The following is a 24,028-nucleotide window of genomic DNA, read 5'->3' as shown; positions in this document are numbered from 1 at the left end:
ATATATATATATATATATATATATATATATATATATATATATATATATATATATATATATATATATATATATATATATATATTAGATTAGGCATTCTGTTTTAACAGAAAATATTTCAGTCATGTATATATATATATATATATATATATATATATATATATATATATATATATATATATATATATACACATACATATATATATTATATATATACATTATATATATATATATATATATATATATATATATATATATATATATATATATATATATATATATATATATATATATATATCTATATGTATATATATATATATATGTATATATATATATATATATATATATATATATATATATACAGTATATATGTAATATTTATATGCAATATATAGCTTTTAGTTTGTATTTCTGATTGTACTTTCTATTCTAACCTATTTCCCTTTGTCCATTATGGGGCACAATATGTTGTTTCAAAGCAAAGTTGAAATAATTTACTTAAATAAAATTATACTGATGGCGTAAACTTTATAAGACATCACTAGATTTTACACTGGAGTTGAAGGACTATCGTATAATTATTTTGGTCTTCGTAATAAACTGTGCAAGGTTTTAAACCTCATGAAAGCCGAGTCCGAAAACACAAAATTTAACTTACGGTTAAAAAAAAAAAAAATGAGAGTGGTCCAATATCTGTTGAGTGGAGACTTGCGAGTAAACAGCAGGATATGCCAATAAAATCACACATTTTATATATATATATATATATATATATATATATATATATATATATATATATATATATATATATATATATATATATATATATATATACATATACACACATATATATACGTACATAAATATATGTCACTTTAAACTTTATAACTCATGCTCTCAAAACATAAGAAGGCTATTACAATCCTTAAAGATATGCAAGACAAGACAATAAGTGTATTATAAGAGAGAGAGAGAGAGAGAGAGAGAGAGAGAGAGAGAGAGAGAGAGAGAGAGTAAAGAAACATCCATCAAGTTTGACATCGCAAGCAAATTGTATTTTTTGAAGTGCTCTACACGAATTTTCAAAGTGCAGTGTAACCTACCAGTTTTGTTCAAGGTCTTCACCTTTGAATAAACCAAAATATTTGAAAGTTCATGTCTTCATCATCTTTCATTTAATTAACGTTAGACAGGGATAACTTTTGTGTAATCCTGTCCAAGTAATTCAAGATAAATATTTGGCTATTTGTAGATAAGCTTTGTACATTATATCTTTTTCATTTTCTCGTGGCTCAACAGGAATCCTTTAGACGCACCAATCACTTAACCAGATTAGCCAATTTCACATGCTGGGCGGAGACTTGGCGATGACGGGGGCGGAGCTTCGTTGAAATCCCTCCAATGAGCGCACGGAAAGCCTTGGGGATGATCATCCAAACAGAGGCTGAACCAATCAGCTTTCATAGTCATGACGCCCAGAAACTGACTGTTGCTCTCTTGTTTGGCATCCCGATATACTTAACAGGTATCTGGGCAGTCAAACGTTGGCGCCCAACACCATTGCTAATAACCGTCAGGTGATTAAAAGTGTCTCGAAACGACTCTCGGAACGTGACTCAGAATAACTCATTCCTCTTAACGTGACTCAGTTCTGCCAGTGACTCGATCTACTAAATGACATGTTGTCGCACCTGAAAGATACACGTTGACTCACGGTGACTTAAGTGATACATTTTTCAAAATCTGGTGTGCATCCAAAATCCATCGGTTACCAAATAAGAAAAATATCAAGACTTGGAGCTGAAATGAAGCCATTTGCGAACCTGATTTTCCTATAAGGTTTTTGGAACTCCAAGAGCAGGAATCTTGACCAGCGATTGAAAGGAGTCCAGGATATCTGCTAAATGTTGTGGGAAGTCATGACGGAGTTCGAGAAGAAGGAGATGCTACTGAGGATGAGGATCCCTCCTCCCCCCTCCGCTCACACGCCCTCCGTCCCATCCCCATCCTCAGCCTCTTCGCCCTCCCACCCCTCCACCACAACGGCCACCACAGCTAAAAGTGAGTTCAAATAAGACAGTTTCTTCTATATATCTAAGCAGTTTTTCATCATAATCATTATTATTATTCGCGTTGGGATAAGTTAAAATCTTTTTCTTCAGTCGCCAATGATAATAATAGGTTACCATTATTGCCTGCTAACAAGTAACAATAACATTATGACTTAGCAATAATAATTTCTGTAACCATTATCACTGTTTTCTGGACATGCTTTACTAAAAGTCTGAAACCATTATTATTATTTTAAGATGATATTCTACATCAACGAAATATACATAAACCAAAGCAAATATTCAGTAATCATAAATGTCTAACACAAAGACATATACGCACAAACACACGCACACACATTATATATATACAGTATATGATATATATATATATATATATATATATATATATATATATATATATATATATATATATAAATCTACTGATATCATTTACCAGGACTATGGAAATATAACGGACGGAATATATATATATATATATATATATATATATATATATATATATATATATATATATATATATATATATATACATACATACATATATACACACACATATAGAAATCACATGTGGAACAGAATGTTTTGATTCACATCAGATCTAACCCCGGTCTTACAATTAAAAGACCTGGGTCTGATCCTGATGTGAGTCAGAAATTTATATATATATATATATATATATATATATATATATGTATATATATATATATATATATATATATATATATATATATATATATATATATATATATATAAAGATAATCATTGTTCCATATTATTTTGTGATTCAGTTTTTTATATATATATATATATATATATATATATATATATATATATATATATACTCTGTATATACACACATTTATATATTTATAATATATATATATATATATATATATATATATATATATATATATAATATGGAATATACTGATATCATTTACCAGGACTACGGAAACATGACGAGCATATAAGGAATTTTAACTTTTCCATTTTATGACATTTTTCGCTCAAAATTCCACTAACATACCAGGAAAGATAAGAGTAAATTTCCCAGATTTCAGTGGAACCGTCTTGGAAGGCATAAGACAAAACTGAAGAAGATACGGGAGCCCTGTATTTCCATAGTCCTGGTCGACGAGACAAATAAAATGTGTATTGTGTATAAATGCATACTACATATCTATATAATGCATGTGTGTTTACATGCATATAAAAATCAACTCGTCATCTTAATCATAAATGTCTCGAGGTTTTAGCAGATGCTTTCGTAAAAAATTAATTATTTATAATGATAAAGATCGATGTGAAAGTATAATAATATACTTATTTTCTATTGATGAATTTCTGAAACAGTTCCTGATAAAGAAGGTAACATTCCAGTCGACTAAATGTTCCTGTATACCGCGTAATAAGGTCAGTATTTAGAAATAATAAAAACGTAAAAATGTTAAAATGTAACGAGGAATGTTTCACCTAACCGCACATAATGTCAAGTTCTACTGATTATTATACATAATAATTATCATATCCTATATGCAAGTATACGAAAATTCAGAGATAGGCCTACAGTTGAAAATTTGCCTCTACCAAAAATATTATTTTATATAAAAAATTAAGTACATATTTCAAGGAAAACTGATAGAGAGAGAGAGAGAGAGAGAGAGAGAGAGAGAGAGAGAGAGAGAGAGAGAATTAGCAAAGTACTTCCTCTATAAATTATCTTCATCAGTTTAGAAATCACAGACTTGAATCTGAAAACAGTCTACAAAATATTATATGCCAAGTCACTGTGCATGTGTGTGTGTGTGTGTGTGTGTGAGAGAGAGAGAGAGAGAGAGAGAGAGAGAGAGAGAGAAAACAGGTACGAGCGGGATGGCGGAACCATATGCCGTATTATTAATGCCTTTTAGCCCGCGCCTCCCCTCGGGAGACAGACTGAATATAGCTCCAACCGACCAACGAGAATCGTGAGACAAAAGACATCATTCGAATGAATGACCTAATATTTAGGGAGAGAAATGGCCCGAATAAATCGGTTATTTTCCCGATTAAGTCATCGATTAAACGAGAAAAAAATTATTCGACTCATAAACCACGGAATAAATTGATTTTGGATAAAATCAAAAGAAATTATTCTGATTTCCATATTTTTCCCTCTCAGTTGAAGTTGCTTGCAAATGGGCAGCAATTCGAATGTTCTATACAGAGCAGGAAAAATGAAAAACGGTCAACGCATTTCAGTAATTTTACACACGCACACACACATACTGTACACATATTTATATAATATGTACATAGATATATATATATATATATATATATATATATATATGTATATATATATATATATATATATATATATATATATATATATATATATATATATATATATATATATATATATATATATATATATACTGTGTATATATATATATATATATATATATATATATATATATATAGAGAGAGAGAGAGAGAGAGAGAGAGAGAGAGAGAGAGAGAGAGAGAGAGAGAGAGAGAGAGAGATACATATTCAAATCTTAAGCCACAAGTACCGTGTAATCCAGGCCACTATATCTTGGGAATAACTTACGCCCAAAAGGGAATTATAATTTGATAAGTGCTTCGTCAGCGGCCGGATTCTAACCTCTGCCTATTTTATAAACAACGACAAACATTAATAAATGTAGATAGGAAACGACAATCCGGATTCTAACCTCTGCCTATTTTATAAACAACGACAAACATTAATAAATGTACATAGGAAACGACAATCTTTAATATACTGTATGTAGACAGAAAACTTAGAAGCTTATCGCTCAGAACGGCCATGTTCATGGAGCGGTTGAGATTTCAACGATGACCTGATAGGAATCCCAGACCTGAGGAAGGTCGAGAATCACACCAAGAAAATGAACTGCTACTATTATTACTGCTAGTGCTGCATCTAATAATATTAATAATACTAATAACAACGGTTGTTACACTTAGGCTAACAGTAATGTAAAAGCTGTGATAATAGCCTTCAGTATTGTTTTATAATGATTCAATTCATAATTACTGTCCAATCTTACAGTGTGGTAACGAAGATAGTGGTTACATCACCGTTATCATTATAAATATGAGAACCTGACATCTAAGATCGAAATAAATGCATTCAAGTGACTGATTTTAAAACATCCCTCCTCCGGAGAACTCATAAAACGCTCTATAATTTTTCATAATGTTATTTCCGATCAAATGCAGTTTAATTAACTACCAAATGGCTTTCTTATACTCAATGAGAATAATTGCTACGTTTAAAGAATTGCTCAGTGTATTTATAAGTTCCAGTCATACAGAGATACTCCAGAAATATATGTAGCCAAGTCAATAAAATTTCCATTATTATTATTATTATTATTACTGGAATAATATTTGTTATTATCATTTTTATTTATATCTGTTTATCATACATATTAAGGACATATATTAATCAGAACACAAATTTTGTGTTCATTATCCTGATAAGTACTGCATTATATACCTTAGAAAATATTACTAGGCTGACTTTAAAATGTACATACAAATATATATATATATATATATATATATATATATATATATATATATATATATATATATATATATATATATATATATATTATATATATATATCAGTAAACTGTAAATTTACTGTTAAGTAACTCTTAATGAGCATTTCGACACAGCTATTTGGTGGTTACTTGAATTATACAAATTCACATAATGAATAATGATACATACGCATAAAAACACAGGACTGTAATTAACTAAAACAGAAATCTGGAAAAAAATCTTGTTTTATCACTAATTCATCAGTTCATGACTTGATCTTTTCCCAAGCAGTAACTAATGCCGCAATAATTCTATCTTTTGTTAACATCTGATAATTAAAGTTTTTCCAAGACCTCTCTATAAGAAAATAATTCTAGGTCTGCCGATTAAAATTCTTCGTATACTCATAATTCATGTTCTCTTTGTCGTGATGGGATTTTGTATTCTGAACACTTTAAGTAGCGTCCAATGTCTCTGCTTAGATTTTAATTTAGAATAACAAGAATTTTATATAACTTCATGTATATTATATATATATATACACACATATATATATATTATATTATATATTTTTATATATATATATATATATATATATATATATATATATATATATATATATATATATATATATATATATATATTATATACACACACATTTGTATGTACATTTTAAAATAAGGCAAGTAATATTTTCTAGGGTATATAATGTAATACTTATCAGGAAAATGAACACAAAATTTGTGTTCTGATTAATATATGTCCTTAATACGTATTATAAATAGCTATTAATAAGAATAATAACAACACAAATATTATTCGTATAATAATAATAATAATAATAATAATAATAATAATAATAATAATAATAATAATCATAATAATAATAATAATGGGAATTTTACTGACTTGACTACATACCTTTCTGGAGTATCTCTGTATGACTGGAACTTACAGATGCACTTACCAATTCTTTAAACGCAGAAATTTTCCATAGAAAACATTTTTGTTTTAAACTTGAGTGAGGAAATTTCTAATTTCTACTCAAGATCCTGCGTCATCCAGCTTACAGCCGAGAAATGATTGCTAGTAATATCGATTAATTAGTCTGAGGCATATTTATGAGGTGAACCGCTTAACCAATGGTAAAACTATATTTTAAAGTTCTAGTGCTAATTTTCAGGGGTTAACAGCAAATTTAAGCATTTACAAGGAACATAAGGATGTTTCAAAATTTGGACGAATTTTCTATATTCTGATATTTACATTGTCATGATTCTTATGAGGTGGGATTATGAATGAATTTTGCAAATATATATATATATATATATATATATATATATATATATATATATATATATATATATATATATATATATATATATATATATATAATAAAATAAATACCTATACATGAAATAAGGAAGAAAAACCAAACATGGAGGAAAGAGTTAAAATGAGCATGATTTATGTCAAATAAGTTATAAGATATAAGTACAGTAAACATAGGCCCGTGCGCAGATTTGTACCAGGGAGGTATTATGGAAATTTTCTTTCCTAACGTAGCTTATTAATTTTCAATATATAGGAATAAAAAGTAGCATGATATAGTAAACTAAAGAGGAACTAAACGAGCATTATACTGATCGTCAGGTTTGATGAACTTCCTCCATTTTCACTGATTCTCCATTTGTCTTTTTCGATATCAAAACATTCAGTTACCTTCGGGAACTTCTCTTTTCATTAAATAATATTTTCTGGAATTTTTGTATTGTTTATCTATCTTGTAACAATGTTATTAGGTTTTATTAATATAGAATTGTATTTGCACTCTTCATACTCCTGTTTTCCTATTAATTTTTCATCGTTCTCCCTAAACAGGGGTGGGTGTTTAAATCTCCAAACTCGGGCCCCTATAGCAGACTCTTAACTAAATAAAACCTAGACATCATAAATAAACTTGGAAAGTAATCTTGATTGCACCATCGAGTTAGGAAACTTACTCCCTGATATAGATACAGCCATGGTTCAGTGGCTATTCACGCCCCAATGATTGATGAACATGGATATATAACCACATGTCGATTAAATTTACTTCATTTGACTTCAGTGATGACTGCTGCCAGCGTCACAGATACTAAAATAAACTATAAATGAAACAAAATAGCTTTGTAGTAACTGTATTCCTTAAGACAAATAGAATAGCTTGAATCTGAGTTATCATCATTATTAGTAGAGTAGTTGTACGATGTAAATGCTTCTCTCAATACTTCTTGCAAGATACTTTTAAGTACACCATTTGCTAGAGCACTTTGTTGACCAACTGCATATTGTAGCGAAGTATTCACTTGTACATTTAAAAAATGACTCTGATGGCTTGTGTCTTTTCCTTTGCACACTATAAAGGAACCAGGAAAAAGGTAAGCATGTACGTCTACCCTCCCAATTACATTGTAATTAGTTCTCAATCCTTTCAACCCTGAGTTTCCTTTTGTTGCACCTTAAACATTTTTACTTCCGTACATAACAACTTCATACTTTTTAGATAAGAACCACATTTTATTTATATATACACAGATATACATATATATTTTAATTATATATATATATATATAAAGATATATATATATATATATATATATATATATATATATATATATATATATATATATATATATATATATATATATATATATATATATATATATATATGCACATCCAGTTCCTCTTAGAATGGTGGCTTTGGTGTTTCCTTTCGTTTCTTCTCTGGGATTTTAGGATGAGGTTATTATGCCTTTGCGGATGACGTGAAGGCTTCAATGTACCGATAATGTCTGGCTCTCCTCGATGGCCTTCTTCCAGGTACTTAGCAGACCCTCCTGCGTACCTTCACTTGGCTGATCGGCGAACCAGCAGTATAGGCCGCGTGTTATGTTTATTGGGATTTGACTCATTGTCGAAAAAAAGAAGTTGTTTTTAATAATTCTCTACAGTTAATGCTGTCAGTGGACCTCACGTGGACCACTGCAGGCATTACTAAAGGTTGTTTACAGCGTCCCTTCGGTCCCTAACTGCTCCCGCTTTTTAGTCTTTTACTTCACCTACGTTCCCACCTCCTTTCTTCCATCTTGCTGTCCAACCACTCCAACTCCCTCTTTTCAATGTCTTAAGCGCTGAATGGCTGAAAGTGTTTCATTGCTAGGTGTTACGGCCAAATTTTCTTCAATCAATCAATCAATCTTTCAATTCTCCGTTGACTCTTTCACAAGTTTATATAATGTATCCTTTATATCATTTTAATTTTCATGTTATATTTGAATCTTTCTTAACCTTCTCTTAATGGAAATGTCACTTCATTAACCTAATTTCATTGTGATATTCTTTTTCAACTCTTTTTATCTTTCCTTCCTCATAGTATCATTGCTTTCGGTTTTTTTCCCACTTAGCTCCTAGCACTTTGTCAAAAGAAAATGTAGAAAAATGAATTAAAAGAACGAGGTTTTCTCACGGAATTTTTTTCCCACGAAAGAGTCCTCTCTGTCAAGTCTAGCCCGCCCCCCCCTCCCCTCCTCAGAATTCTTTTGTGGTGTGGCGTGTCAGGAGATCTCCAACTCGACACCGGAAGGAGCCGGGAGGTTGTGAGGAAGGCATTCACTTACACGGGCAAGTAGATGAATTTTGTTAATCTTGACAAAAATAACCCATACTAATTTTTCGGTGTCTCATTCTGGATGTTTCTATATAATGAACATTCAGATACATTGCACTAACAGTGATTCCCTCGCGCATTACTGCTCATGGTGTGTGCACAACAAGGTCGCCTGAGCAGGATCAAATGGTCGTCATTATCCTCATCTGAACCAACGACCATCATACAGGCCTTTGGCGCGTCGCCTAATTAAGATCTATGGAGACAATTAGCCTTATAACAAAAAAATGTCGGGTAAAATTAATATATAATAATCCTCTGAAAATATCACGCAGAGTATCAAAGAAGAATTAACCGAAAATCTGCGCGTAAGTACGCCAAGTTCTTACGAAACCCAAAAGTGGAACTAAGTAAATGAATAAATACAACAAAAAGTTTCCCTGACATGAGAAAGACAGCGGTTGCCTTAGGTGTGTGGCACCACAGTTCGATAACTACTTCCTGGTCTCTGCTGACCCCCTTTGCCAGATGTATGGTTTCTGAATGGAGCTAAACAACCAAGCCACGAATTCGCGAGGTTGATTATCACGCCACTTTTTAACACTGTTTTACGAAAACCTGACAAACTTCAACTCTAACATTCTGACACGATTGGCTAATATTACCCGGTTAGAGTAATTCGTAGCAAGCAAGAACATAGAGCTTAAAATTATATGAACAAATTAAATATCAATCGCAAAGTTGATTCACAAACATTCCGCTTCTTTCACTGAAAGGTACTTGAGTGCAAAAGGGATTTAAAATATGCATTCAATAGTCAAAAACTACCATCAACTAGTATAATTGACAGTGGTCTCCATTTGGTAAATTTTCAGTAAAATATAAATTTATAAGTAAAACCCTCAGTTTTTGGTAACAAATCATCGTTTGAAAATAATTTGGAATATATCCTGATAGACAAGAAAACTTTCATTATAACAATAAAAATTAATATTTTTACATAGGCTTGAATGGCGTCTTTTCGTCTCCCACAGTTTCCTTAAGAAGACATTCTTTACATCTATCTGTTTTGGAAACTTTGCCTGCCAACCACATACCCTTGAATCTGGCCATTAATTTTAAGACTGAAAGAAAACTTCGATATGAGAAACTACTTTAATTTTCTAGTCAAATGAAAACTGTTGTACGGCCTGTTAATGGATTGTTTTTCTTACGTTCTAACAAGTTTTCTTACGTTAAAATGATCTTCCATTTGCTGTTTTTGTTAGTTATGAGGCGTTATGCCGGCACGGGCTCTTGTCAACAAAAGCAGCCCTTAAGTATACTTGGATTTCTTACAACTAATATTAACAAAAACCAAAAATGATTTTTCCTCATATTCTATAGGAAGACTTTACTGATAATTCCTACAAATATAAATATTTGCAGATGTACTAATATTGCGAACACTTAAAGTAACTATATTTTATTTCGGGAAAAAATTTAAGATACAATAACTGAATGTTGATTCTGACTGTGTTTCTGTTTCAGGCCGAATCCTGTACGACATCCCGTGCAAAGTGTGCCACGATCACTCTTCTGGGAAACATTACGGAATCTTTGCTTGTGATGGCTGCGCGGGATTCTTCAAGGTAGCTTATGAATATTTCTTATTTTATCAGTGTGCAGATAAATAATAGTTCTCCTTATTTTTCAGCACGAGTTGACGAAGATAAGTTTCTGAAGAATACTGTATTAGTCTTTAAAAGTTTGGGATCAGTTACTGTCTTCACTGATATAAGTTTATAATCTTAAAAAGAAAAGAGACGGTTGTCTTCAAGACAAAAAGTGAAATTATTTTAACAGTTACTATTCACTGCCAATCATCTCGCTCATTTTCAAGTAACCTATTAGCTTTATCAGTGTTCTCTGTTTTAATGTTTCTGCAGTTAAGTTACTTCAGATGTTTCACTTTATAATGACTTTCATCGCAGAGATCTATCCGTCGCGCTCGCCAATACGTCTGCAAGAGCAAATCTGAAGCGGGCTGCCTGGTGGACAAAACTCATCGAAACCAGTGCAGAGCGTGTCGCCTCTCCAAGTGTCTTCAGGCTGGCATGAACAAAGAAGGTCTGTACACATTTCTATGTAAAAACTGTTTATATCCTAAGTGTTTACTTGACGAACGTTAAACATTTTGTTTACTCCAAAAGACGTTGTCCTGATCAACTCTAGTATGTTTACTTCGAGATTATTATTATTTATTATAATTTTTTTGTTTATGAAGAAGGTCGGGGCACTGAGCAAACTGCAAACATTGTCGCTATGGTAAATCCACGTTTTCATTATAAATGACTCTTCGTGGGTTCATCAGAATCTCATTCATGAAAAAAAAAGAAACTAACTACACTACTTAGTCAGCACGCTTTCACAGACTAGAATACCAGCAAGTGGGAAAAAGAAGGGAAGAGATGAAAAGAAGATCAGCTTAAGTATAAATGAGTGTTACCGGAAACATATGCATATACGTACATACTGTGTATGACATATGATATTATATATAAGAAAAGGAGTCATAAAAACACCAAAAGGGTAGAAATTCTAGCGTTATATTTCGAAGACAACTGCCTTCCTCAACTGTCAGTTGAGGAAGGCAGTTGTCTTCGAAATATAACGCTAAATATATTTCCTACCCTTTTGGTGTTTTTATGGGCTCCTTTTAATAGATGGAAATCTGTTGTAACAAAAAATATTTTATTCATATATATATAATTATACATATATATATATTATATATATATATCTACTGTATATATAATTATATAAAAAAACACTAAATAAACAGCTAACATTTACGAAAGATCTTTGCTGGGAGAGCCTCCTGCTATCTCTATATCCTATTGAACACGTCACAGGAAATCTGCATTCTGATTGGCTGACTCATCGATCTAATGTTTACATTTGATGACTTTATGATCGATTTTGGGTTCGTCTGTGGCTGTGGTCTGGCATCTGGTTGGCCATCGAGTGATTAGCCTGCCTGCTGAGAGAGAGAGAGAGAGAGAGAGAGAGAGAGAGAGAGAGAGAGAGAGAGAGAGAGAGAGATTATGGCTGCCCCAATTCTGGTATTATAAAGGTTATTCGGGATGAAGTGAAGGGGATGTGTGATTGCTGGGGATTTTGTGATGGATTTAATTTTTTTATGAATGAAGGCTTACTGACATTTGTTATAATTATTATCATTTGTTATAATTTGTGTTTTTATACAATCTTTTTGACAATAGTCATCATAGTGATATTTTTATCATTAAAAATTTTAGCTGATCATAGTAGCCGACGATAATTTTATACTGACGGTTTATTTATCGCATTTGTTTCAATCTTATCTCTCTTTCTCTCTCTCTCTCTCACTTCCACTGCCTTTCTATATTCTCCATTTTTGGTAAAAGCAGTTCAACCAGCGAAGATAAATACATCACTAATATTTTTAGTTTTCCTCCGATATCTGAAGATCTAGTCTTGTATCTTATTAGTCAGCATAAAAAAAAAAATAAATTCAATTCCTACAAATATCAAGTGTTAGATGAATGGAGAGACCCACACACCCAGCAATGTGGCTTCCTTTCCCCCAACAACAAGACCCCGCGGATCCCTCCGGCCAAAAAGTCCTCCTAATAACAGGGTGGAAGCAAATACCCACCGGGCGGCCATGCCCACCGATATACACAGAAATCAATATCATTTGCGCATTTAGTTTCACATGTTTTTTCACTTTCCCCTACCTTTTCTTTTCTCAAATTTTTGCATATTTTGAGTAATATTAATAATAATAATAATAATAATAATAATAATAATAATAATAATAATAATATACTTTGGGTATAGGCCTCTTTTCAGCATGTTTTGTTAATATGATGATAGTTTGTTGCATTAATCTTGTAGATTATTTGTTCAACTCTTCTAATTAGGCTTTTTTTTCAGCAACAGAATTGTAAAATGTAAAAGTTCATTGTACGGGTTTTATTTATAAATAAAACCCGTTCAATGAACTTTGGTATTTTACGTAATTCTGTTGCTGAAGAAGGAAAAAGACTAAATAGAAGAGTTGAACGAATAATCTACAAGATTAATGCAACCAAGGCTGCCATCATATTTAACAAAATAATAATAATAATAATAATAATAATAATAATGCACTTTTATAGAGAATAAAACCGCTGTATAAGCGCTGTTTATATTTCTCTTCGCCAGATTATGAACATTCGCCAATTGTTAAACAATATTAGCGTGCACGAGAAGCGAGTCATAAGAAAAATTGAGAAGACTCAATATAAAATTAATTCGCACGATGCAACGATCCTTTTTAAGAAGACATGTTTAAGAGAGGGTCTACTGCCTTCCAATAATAATAATAATAATAATAATAATAATACTGTAATAATTGAATGACAAGACCACTCACACCGAAATTCAGCCTGTCGCTCTTTAGACCTACAGGGTCGGGTACGTACTGCTTGAAAAATTTCACTTAAAAATTGGGCGACTGTTGACCTTACGGGGACACTTTAAAGCGCAAATAAATCTTCCCCCATTTTTTTAATACGTCTGGACGGGGAAGAAAAGCCGTATTCTACTGAACGAATGGTCTGGAGTTGGAAATATGGCATTTTTTTAATGTTCCTCTGTCCATTTAAACTATACTGTCCATTTTTCACTAAATGAGAGAGAGAGAGAGAGAGAGAGAGAGAGAGAGAGAGAGAGAGAGAGAGAGAGAGAGAAATAATTTATATCACCTTACAAAAAACTAATTTAGAACGAACTGATTAAAGTAAACCGCACTTTAGCACAAAAGAAAACAAACTGCTAAGAGTTTACCGTAAATAACGGTGAAGGAAATTACGTAGGGAATAAACTAAGGGATAACATCGCCTGAAATAGGTAAGTAATAATACATACAAAAATGTTAAGGAAAAATCTTTTAATTTCCAATGATGTATTGCCTTCCGCAGAAATACGGTCTATTATGGTTATTATTATTGTTGTTGTAGTTGAGGAAACTCCAGAATTTTCGCATTATTAATGAACAAATTTTAAACATTATCAACATTTCGATGATGGCAGCCAAAGATGCTATCATTATTACCTACAGCAAAATGAGCAGCGCTTTCTGCATGGCTCCTCTGACATTCTGATCTCGTCGGTGTTGGCAGCAATGGTGTGAAAGGTTGAAAACATTACCCCCAAGTAAGCCATCCCTAACCCCACGGCACCCGACCCCCACCACAGACTCATTCCCTTGGCAGCTATAGAATGGAGGCTGGGAAAAGGTCCCCCCACCATTGATTCTCGAGGTGGGAGAACTAGATCCGGAGGGGGTGCACTGGAGGAACCCACTTTTGAGCAATGGGGCGATTTCGCTCGGTATGAACTGCCATTTATCGGGGAACCTAATACCCACGTGCACATGTGTGCGTGTGGATGTACACACCTGACCTATGTGAATACACACACACAACACACACACACACACACACACACACACACACATATATATATATATATATATATATATATATATATATATATATATATATATATATATATATATATATAAGGTTGTCTCAAGTTCTCGACTTCGTAACAAAATACTTTAGCTTGCGGCGATAAGCGTATCCGAGAAAGTGTGAAGTCGAGAAATTAAGTCTCACTGTGATCTTTAAATATTCATAAAAATCTACTACAAGGGGCCATTATAAACATACACATATATACCGTGTTTATAGAAACATAACATAAACACGTACATATACATACATGCACACACATGCATACATACATACATACATTATATATATATATATATATATATATATATATATATATATATATATATATATATATATATATATATAAATAATTTCACTAGTTAGATGAGTAGAAACCCGTTTAATATCTGTCCTGACTCCTACTGCATATTGTAAGAGTTTGTCTCTATATGGAAAAACGCTGCGTATGTCAGAGCTATTATTTATGGAAACATTTCAAAAACAGCAAGAGATATTCACACCAAACCTAGACCATCAGACTGGGCAAATTCGGGTTTGGGGGGTTCCGTTTCCGTGCAATGAAGCCTACTTTTACGTAAGTTACGATATCTACAGTCAAGGCCTTCCCGGAAATTTGCTCTGTAAGGCTAAAACCTTGCAGTCTGTAATGCATTGCACTAAATTCCTAGAAAAAATGTTGCGAGGGTGGAACGAATTTGCAACTGGTTAGGAAAAGCAGCCTTTTCGGATAGGAGAAATACACACACCCAAGCAGAACGCTTTCGTATATTTCTTCTACAGGGTACATGATTGTGCTTAGAAAATAACAAGTCACTAAAGACTCGAATGGTTCCTTGGCAATAATTGTTTCTGTATCCTTATGACATAGAAACATAAAATATCTCGGTTTGATTCACTTCCTTACACCCTTCGCATGCATACATACACACACACACACATATTATACATATAAAAGCATAAAAAAAGTGACATCATAATGTTGTTGGAATTCACATATGTAATGTTTAAAAATTACGTAAGGACAACATTTTATTCAATTCAATTATAGAAGAGGACAAACTCGCGTACACACACATACACATTATATATAAATTATATATATATATATATATATATATATATATATATATACTGTATATTATATATATATATATATATATATATATATATATATATATATATATATATATATATATATATATATATATATATATATATATATTATATATATAATATGTGTCTACCATATAGAGTAAGGAGACATTATAAGGCGTGGAAAGCAGAAATTGTCTCCTGTAATAGAACGCTGCCGCTGCATAATTTTTTTTTTTTTGCCTTAATTTCTCCAATTTGAAATGTAAGGTATTTGGCAAGTGCTTCGCACAATCAGCTACACTCTCTGGTTTCATGTCACTTTACTAATTATTCTTCTGGAGTTCACTAAGTTTATGGTGTTATTATGGTTCCAGTGTAAAGGGATCACATACAAATTTTAAGTTATTGAGATTAACTCTTCGCAGTTTTGTTTTTTAGAATAGTGTAAAAACTGTAGGCCTCAATTTTTTATTTTCGTAGTTAACCGAATACGATGAGATTAGTTTTTCTGTCTGTTCTGTCAGTGATTTTAACATCTAATTATTGCGAATTCATCGTTGCTAATGTATCCATACCGTTAACTCTGATAATCATATGAATATAAAAGAAGGTCGAGGCAGAAATTCCTGAATCTTGGGACTTTACGTACCTCCCGAAGATCGGGTCAAGGTACCTCTATTCTTTACACTTATATATATATATATAGGGGCCAGTGGTGGAAGAGGTTGACCTAGAGCTGGACGGTGACAAATTTCAGCACAGAGTATATTACTTGTAGACTGCAAGGTTTTGCACCTACAAAAATAATGTTAATCATTGTGTTTCATTTTAATTATTAGTGTGTCAATTTAGAGTTTACCTCTCTAAATCTACTCCATTTTCATTATTAACCTCCAGCTGTTCAGCACGAGAGAGGCCCCAGGAACTCCACTCTGCGTCGCCAGATGTCTCTCTACTTCAAAGAATCGTCTCCCGAGCTAAACCCGCCCCTTCAGCTTCATCACCCACATTCCCATCACCCTCATCACCATCACCACGCCCATCGCTCTTTACCTGCTCCTGCACTTCCTCCACGCTCCCTTTCTCTTAGCGGAGTCGCAACTTCTTCCTCGACGTCATTAGACGTTGAAAGTCTAAGGGGATCTCCCCCTCCTGCGACAGTGTTACCGTCACAGATCTTGAAGCCCGCAACCAATGCAGTGACTGCAGCATCCACCTCCTCTTCTTCTTCTTCGACGTCATCATTATCGTCACTGACCTCGTCCAACACTAGTTCTACTGCCTCCTCCTCGTCTCCTCTAACTCCTCCAATACCTCCCATTGCGCCCAATCAGCCGCCGGGGCTTCCCCTGGGGTCGCCTCTCACGCCGTCGGTGGACCTCAAGATGAACCTGATGTTGCCGCTTCCACACCATCTCACCAGTGGAGCAGCGTCGGCACTCTCACACCCAAAGATCCTCCGGCACTCGTCAACTGCCTTACCCGAAGAGATGGTGAATATTATGATGATGAACTCGAGTACTCTGGACAGGAGGCGCCAGGCATCGTCTTTCACTATACCGACGTCTTCCACCTTACATGCGCCAACGCCCAGAGTAAGAACAAAGGAGGCCTTTGACACGTTTTTTATATTTGCATGGCTTCTCCATTTCACGTAATAACAATAAAGAAATTTTTGTCAGATAACCTATGTTTTATGACACCATTTTCTGGTATTTTGTAAAACAATTATCCACCAAACGTTTGACAAAAAATAGTCCCCATCAACGTGGAAGATGATGTAACTGATACGTTTACAGCTTACTGAACTTCATAAACGTAATATAAAATAACTTGCATTGAACAAATGTTGGCTGGTAAGACGAGTAGATCTAATACGCCTGAAAGAAAATTTTGATGTTTAGTATTCTTTCTTACCCAATGAACTCTGAAAACCCTTTCTCTCAAATAGTCCTTGTAAGTGGATCTGCCCTTTCTCTTTGCAGTATCCACACGAACTAGGCCTCCCGCTGTTCAGTTGCAGCGACGGCGTGTGCGAAACAGCCGCGCGGCTGCTTTTCATGAACGTGCGCTGGGCCAAGCACCTGCCTGCTTACGCTGCTCTCCCCTACAGAGATCAGGTAAGGACGAAACGCCAACCCGGAAGAAGTTCTATTCAACTACGCATATCAATTTCTACTCACCAGTAATAAGTTTGGACCCTAAGATACGACACGGGCTGTTCACTTGGTATCTTAAATGGTCTAGTAACTTTGCATGGTTTGAGGTGGGATGTTTTGAAGTAAAATAATAAGTTCTTATATATATACATATTATATATATATATATATATATATATATATATATATATATATATATATATATATATATATATATATATATAAGCCTTAAATTGAAGTACCTATATGAAAGACTTTCCAAAATAAATGACTCCTGATACAGACGCCCAATGTTTCTCATTCTTTAATATCCTGATAAACATGATTATCACATCAGCTATCCCATATTTCTCCGTTTTAAGAAGCTCCATTCACCTATAAGTGCATTGGACTTTTTAAGACGTTTTAAGCATAACCACTCCCTCATTACCAGTAACTAAGCACCAAGAAAGACTTCGCCATTATAAAGCACATAAATCAAAGTTGTCCTTCATTGTTGTCATATGGGCCCTTTATGGATGATGGTTTTACCGACTGCTATTCTTCCACCTGGCATTTCTACAGCTGACTCTTCTAGAATGGGGGTGGAGGGAACTCTTCGTGCTCTCAGCCGCTCAGTTCTTGTTGCCCGTTGAAGTTGGGGCATCGTTAGCCTCCTGCGGACTAACCTCGGAAACTTCCAATGCTTTCTTGGTGGCCATCCTTCGGGACATCAAGCTCTTCCAAGACATCATCACTAAGTTCAAGGAAATGTGCGTCGACCCGACGGAGTACGCTTGTCTCAAGGCGATTGTCCTTTTTAAAACAGGTAAGGCGAGACTGTAACAAGCGCGTGAAACTTTGACCTTAGGTCTTAATGTTCGTTTCTTTTCTTGTTAGTTGGAGTTCTCGTCGTTTGTTTGTTAGTTAAGCAATCCAACAAGTGTCTTGCTTGAAGCTTATGAAGCGAGAAACTAGTGTTTAACTTTATCTCCCTTATTCTGTAGATGCAAAGAATCCACCCCAATGATTATATAAATAAGAACCACAACATTAACTGTACCTGTTAATCCAGTTTTTGGTATCACTAATGTCGAGAAATTTTTGGCACCTGAATCAATATAAACCAGATTCGTTACCAGTCACGTGTGGAGTTGAGACATCAAATAACTGGATGTTAAGTAAAGCAAATTTGGGGGTACCTCAAGGTTATATTAAGAACCCTTAAGTAACGACGCTATTAATCAGATACGGATGAGTGAATACATAATGAAGTCTGTTTTTCAAGTGATACTTGATTAATGTAATTGTGTAATTAGTGTCATCTCTACCTTAAAATATATTCCAGTTCGTATTTTATACCTTATTTTTTTCTGTTACCCGTCAGTGTGGGAGAAAGGTAGCGGAGGAGGGAGAGAAGTCACGACAGAGCTGAGGGACGTCACAGCAGTGGCCGCTCTGCAAGACCAAGCCCAGCTGGCCCTTAGCAAGTACATCACAACTGCATATCCTTCGCAGCCCTTTAGGTAAGGGAGATGTTGACGCCCTTTATTCTGCAGAGCGAGGACATTCTGAGATTATATGAGAAACTAAAGATTGATTGCTATGATGTTGCTGATTGCTACAGATTAGCGCAGGAGAACTGCAAAAGCCTTAGAAAATGAGTAAGGTTTCAAGGTGTCACATGGAATAGCACGAGGGTTTACCTACAAGCTAAAATCTCTCAAACTTCCCTACGTCCTTCTTACGGCAACTAGCTGAATAGCAAGTGGCAAAAACGAACGTGCACAGTATGTCACATCTTTGCCAATTTTTCTGTTACCTAGTTCTAGCGTACACTCAAAATTAACATTTTATATTTCTTTGCACATATGAAGCCTTGAACCCTGGGATGAGCTGCACTCAGCGCTTGCGAGCCAAGACAGAAAAATGCGTTCTGAGCTCAAACATCAATTCCCAATGCTGGGACAGAGTGGCTGAGCACTGAAAGCATTTCACCACCTCACTCAGGTTCGAGGCTCGACGTGCGGAAGGAGACATTCATTCTATTTTCTATTCGGATTTTCAAAGATATCAGGGTATATAGTTTAAAAAAAAATTAAGAAATCAAGAAACTGACTAATCTTGATATGGCCGTTGTATTCCCATAGATCTGGTAAATGGCCAGTAGTTTTATATATATATATATATATATATATATATATATATATATATATATATATATATATATATATTATATTATATATATATATTTATATATATATATATATATATATATATATATATATATATATATATATATATATATATATATATGTACATATTAAAACACACACACATATATATATATATATATATATATATATATATATATATATATATATATATATATATATATATATATTATATATATATATATATATATATATATATATATATATATATATATATATATATATATATATATATATATATATATATCTGTATATATATTTCGGCACTGCTAATCACTTCTTAATTGCAACAAATATTTTTCTTTCTTCCCAAAGGTTTGGGAAATTACTACTACTCCTGCCGTCGCTAAGGGCCGTTGGGACTCCAGCCATTGTAGAGCTGTTCTTCCGTCGCACCATCGGCTCTATCCCGATCGAGAGAATCGTCTGTGACATGTACAAGACGGTGGACTTCTGATAAAATGATAGGATCACTTACGACGTGTAAAAGACGCATGCGCAAAATGTTGGAATACAAAAACGGTAGAATATTCTCAATGAGATTTGTATAATAGTGAACAAACAACAAACGTGAGACAGTCGACGTATACAAAGAAGATGGCTTATGTAAGCGTGAAGAATGGCCTATGACTTGTTTAAGACGTGGACTTCTGATAAATCTGAGACAGACTATGACAAATAAAGGACGATGGAATTTCAATAACCGTTAGTGGCTCGTCTACGATATGGACAACACTGTCCAGGACTTGTGATACAAACCACAGAATAATTTATGACATGAGCAAGTGTTCAAGACGGTGGATTTCTGGTATATACAAAAGAAGTATCTACATGTTAAGGTGAACAAACTAGGGATACATGTGAGAAAATTCCCGCAAACACGTAAGAGATTCGCCTACAAACAGGTGAAAGAATTGCTTACAAATAAGTGACAGAATCTCCTACAAATAAACGAGAGAATCCCCTACAAACAGGTGAGATAATGGCTCTTAAATATAGGTGAAAGAATCCCCTGCAAACAAGCGGGATAGTCCTCTACAAACAGGTAAAAGAATCGCCCACATACACGCAAAAGGAAGTCGACTTCTGACACACATCATGGATGCCAGAGCCAAAAGAATTTTCAGCTACCGGGCAATCATGCCTGGCGTTTGCACCGCTTCACTCCCGAGCTTTCTTCATTAGTGTAATCCCGCTCAACCTCGTTCGCTACCTGTTGCTTTAGATATACATACGGTATAGTTGATGTACATACTATTTTGTATATTTATATAAGAATTCATTTTCTGATGTTGAAAGTGTGTGCATCATTGCAATGAAAATTTAATATAATCTTATAAACAATAAATCGAAAAGTTATATATCACAGACTGACAGACGTAGAGACACAAACAAAGACGCAGACACATACACACTTACAAAGATAAACATAGATAGACAGACAGACAGATAGATCGATACAGATAGATATATAGATAGAAAGGCTGATAGATAGATAGATATTTTGTGAAACACAGAACTCTGGCTTGGGTCTAATCTCAAGTTATGAGAGAGATTTTTCATATCAGAGAGAGAGAGAGAACAACAAAGCTACAAAGAATGACTACTACGTACATCGTTCATGTCCTTTGCAACATGAGCCTTCGCACTTTATATGAAAACAGTGCTCTTTCATTCGCTAAATCATTCGTATAATGCTGTTACATTCTTTCAACACTGAGGTCTTTCGTTTTTATCCTGAAATCCTCCATTATTTAATTCACAAAAGGACAATTCTGATAAACCAAAAGGCGTGTGAGATTCTCCATATCTCTCTTCTGTTGTTTATCATTTCTCTCGTCTTCAAAGTGCCTATGGGTCAGGGTGTACAGATGTTGAATATGGAATATGTACTTTTATGCTTATATCTTTACTGTACATAAATAAAAATGTGAAAAGTCTTTATGTTTCATCATGACCTTGCTATGCAGTACTTCCTTGACATTCCTCCCAAGAAGAGTGGACGCCTGAACAAGAATGGTTAAAAAAAATTAGAACTTAACTTTCAAGAATGATCGCGAACTACATTCTTAGTAAATGAAAGATAGTAAATAACTAAAAGTTCGGAATCGTTGTTTGGACAGTAGAACCTAATAAATTATAACATAAAGCATATTCATTTCAGTTTAAAGTATCTATGCAAATGCAATAAATGTTCGAGTGCAGTCCATCGTTTTTCCTAAATGCATGGATTGACTTAATACAACTATGTTCATGAGGAAGTTTGCAGTGATTATGCCATCCTCTCCAGTGGCTCACAGTTAAAAATGAGATGTCTTCTAATGATAATATATCTAGAACATTTGTTCTGTAGGTGTTTGACATTTGCCATGTTTTTTTTTTACGCGTAAATGCAATATTCCTTATTTTCCCTAAAATTCACATTGAATGAGCCAAAAAGGTCGTTAACTTTCAAGGAAAATTTCGAAGCAAGGAATGCCCCTTACTAAAAAAAAAAAAAAAAATAGGGGGGGGGGGCAGATTAATATAGCAAAAGATCCTTGGGGAAAATTTTAATTTTTCATATAATACAAAATTAGCGTACTGTTTCATTCGTACTTATGTATCATTCTTGAATAGTCTGCTAAAGTGCCCCTCTTAAGATTTCCACTAATAATTCAAAATGAATATTCTTAACGTTTTACTAGGAATTTAAAACTATTAAGATGGTTTTGTCTGTCCGTCCGCACTTTTTCTGTCCGCCCTCAGATCTTAAAAACTACCGAGGTTAGAGGGCTGCAAATTGGTAGTTGATAATCTACCCTCCAATCATCAAACATACCAAATTGCAGCCCTCTACCCTCAGTAGTTTTTATTATATTTAAGCTTAAAGTTAGCCATAATCGTACTTCTGGCAGCGCTACAGATACCAACAACTCAGGGCACCACCGGACCGTGGCCGAGTTTCATGGGCCACGGCTAAGAGTTTTATGGGCAGTGGTTGAGGCCACCACCGGACAGAAAACTCGATTGCGCCGAAGAAACTTCAGCGCATTTTTCACTTGTTTATAATTGTAAACGAACCCTATTTGGATGAGTACTTGAGACAAGAGGTTGGATACTTGTGGAAGTGAAAGCTAGGAAAGACGTACGTAGCAGACTGTCACAAAGGCCCTTTGCGTCGCAAGCAATGATGATGAACCAACCCCAAAGACACATTGAGACAAGACTTTATACTGAATATTTTCATTTACTTATGGCCTCAAACGCTTCCGTCAAAAGTGCTTTTTCTTGGATTTCAAAATAAGGACCACGATTTTCCCAAATGTTTCTTTGACCTTGAGGGGGGAAAATATTTGTCTCGGATTACACGAGAGGAAATTATCAACTACTTTAATGCTTGCAGCTTCACTGCGGCCCATTACAGGATGTAACAGATTCCCAGAGTCTGTCAAAAGTTTTAGCAACTATGCACCCAGGCGTCAGGCGCCCACTGTTTGTTACCTAACGAAGGTCCGACCAGACTTAAGCGTCATCTAATCTCCCTGATCGACAGAGCAGTAAAACGCAAGAGCAATCTTGGAATCAGTCTTTTAATTAAAATCATATGCGTCAAGTTTTCATACAAGAAATCCTCTGAAACTGACAGCGAGCAGACTGACTCATTTTTTTAATGCAGAAATAATTGCACACTAAAGGGAAAAAATACAGTACTGTTTTCCTCTTATCTCAAACCCTC

At 34.0% G+C, this 24,028-nt stretch overlaps 1 protein-coding gene and 1 long non-coding RNA gene across 2 annotated transcripts in view; one reads left to right on the top strand and one right to left on the bottom strand.

The window, feature by feature from the left end:
• Window positions 1-24,028, bottom strand: part of LOC136828652 (uncharacterized) — a 170,116-nt gene that overhangs the window by 65,064 nt on the left and 81,024 nt on the right. The window lies entirely within an intron of this gene.
• Window positions 1,512-22,249, top strand: tll (nuclear receptor subfamily 2 group E member tailless). Its single transcript, XM_067086669.1, has 8 exons — window positions 1,512-2,058; window positions 10,828-10,928; window positions 11,271-11,406; window positions 16,836-17,533; window positions 17,924-18,058; window positions 18,662-18,905; window positions 19,464-19,602; window positions 20,626-22,249. Exons 1-8 carry the CDS (start codon window positions 1,902-1,904, stop codon window positions 20,765-20,767), a joined length of 1,752 nt encoding a protein of 583 aa, XP_066942770.1. The 5' UTR covers window positions 1,512-1,901; the 3' UTR covers window positions 20,768-22,249.

This window comes from Macrobrachium rosenbergii, chromosome 43 (genome assembly GCF_040412425.1).
Source record: "Macrobrachium rosenbergii isolate ZJJX-2024 chromosome 43, ASM4041242v1, whole genome shotgun sequence".
Classification (NCBI taxonomy): domain Eukaryota; kingdom Metazoa; phylum Arthropoda; class Malacostraca; order Decapoda; family Palaemonidae; genus Macrobrachium; species Macrobrachium rosenbergii.
The sequence above is the reverse complement of the archived record's forward strand: the minus strand, read 5'-3'. Positions and strand labels throughout refer to the sequence as shown.

Excerpts from the sequence above, each read along its gene's own strand:
- tll (XM_067086669.1), top strand. The coding sequence starts at position 1,902 with ATGTTGTGGGAAGTCATGACGGAGTTCGAGAAGAAGGAGATGCTACTG. Across the intron at positions 2,059-10,827 it reads AACGGCCACCACAGCTAAAA|GCCGAATCCTGTACGACATC; the intron begins GTGAGTTCAAAT and ends TTTCTGTTTCAG. Across the intron at positions 18,906-19,463 it reads GATTGTCCTTTTTAAAACAG|TGTGGGAGAAAGGTAGCGGA; the intron begins GTAAGGCGAGAC and ends GTTACCCGTCAG.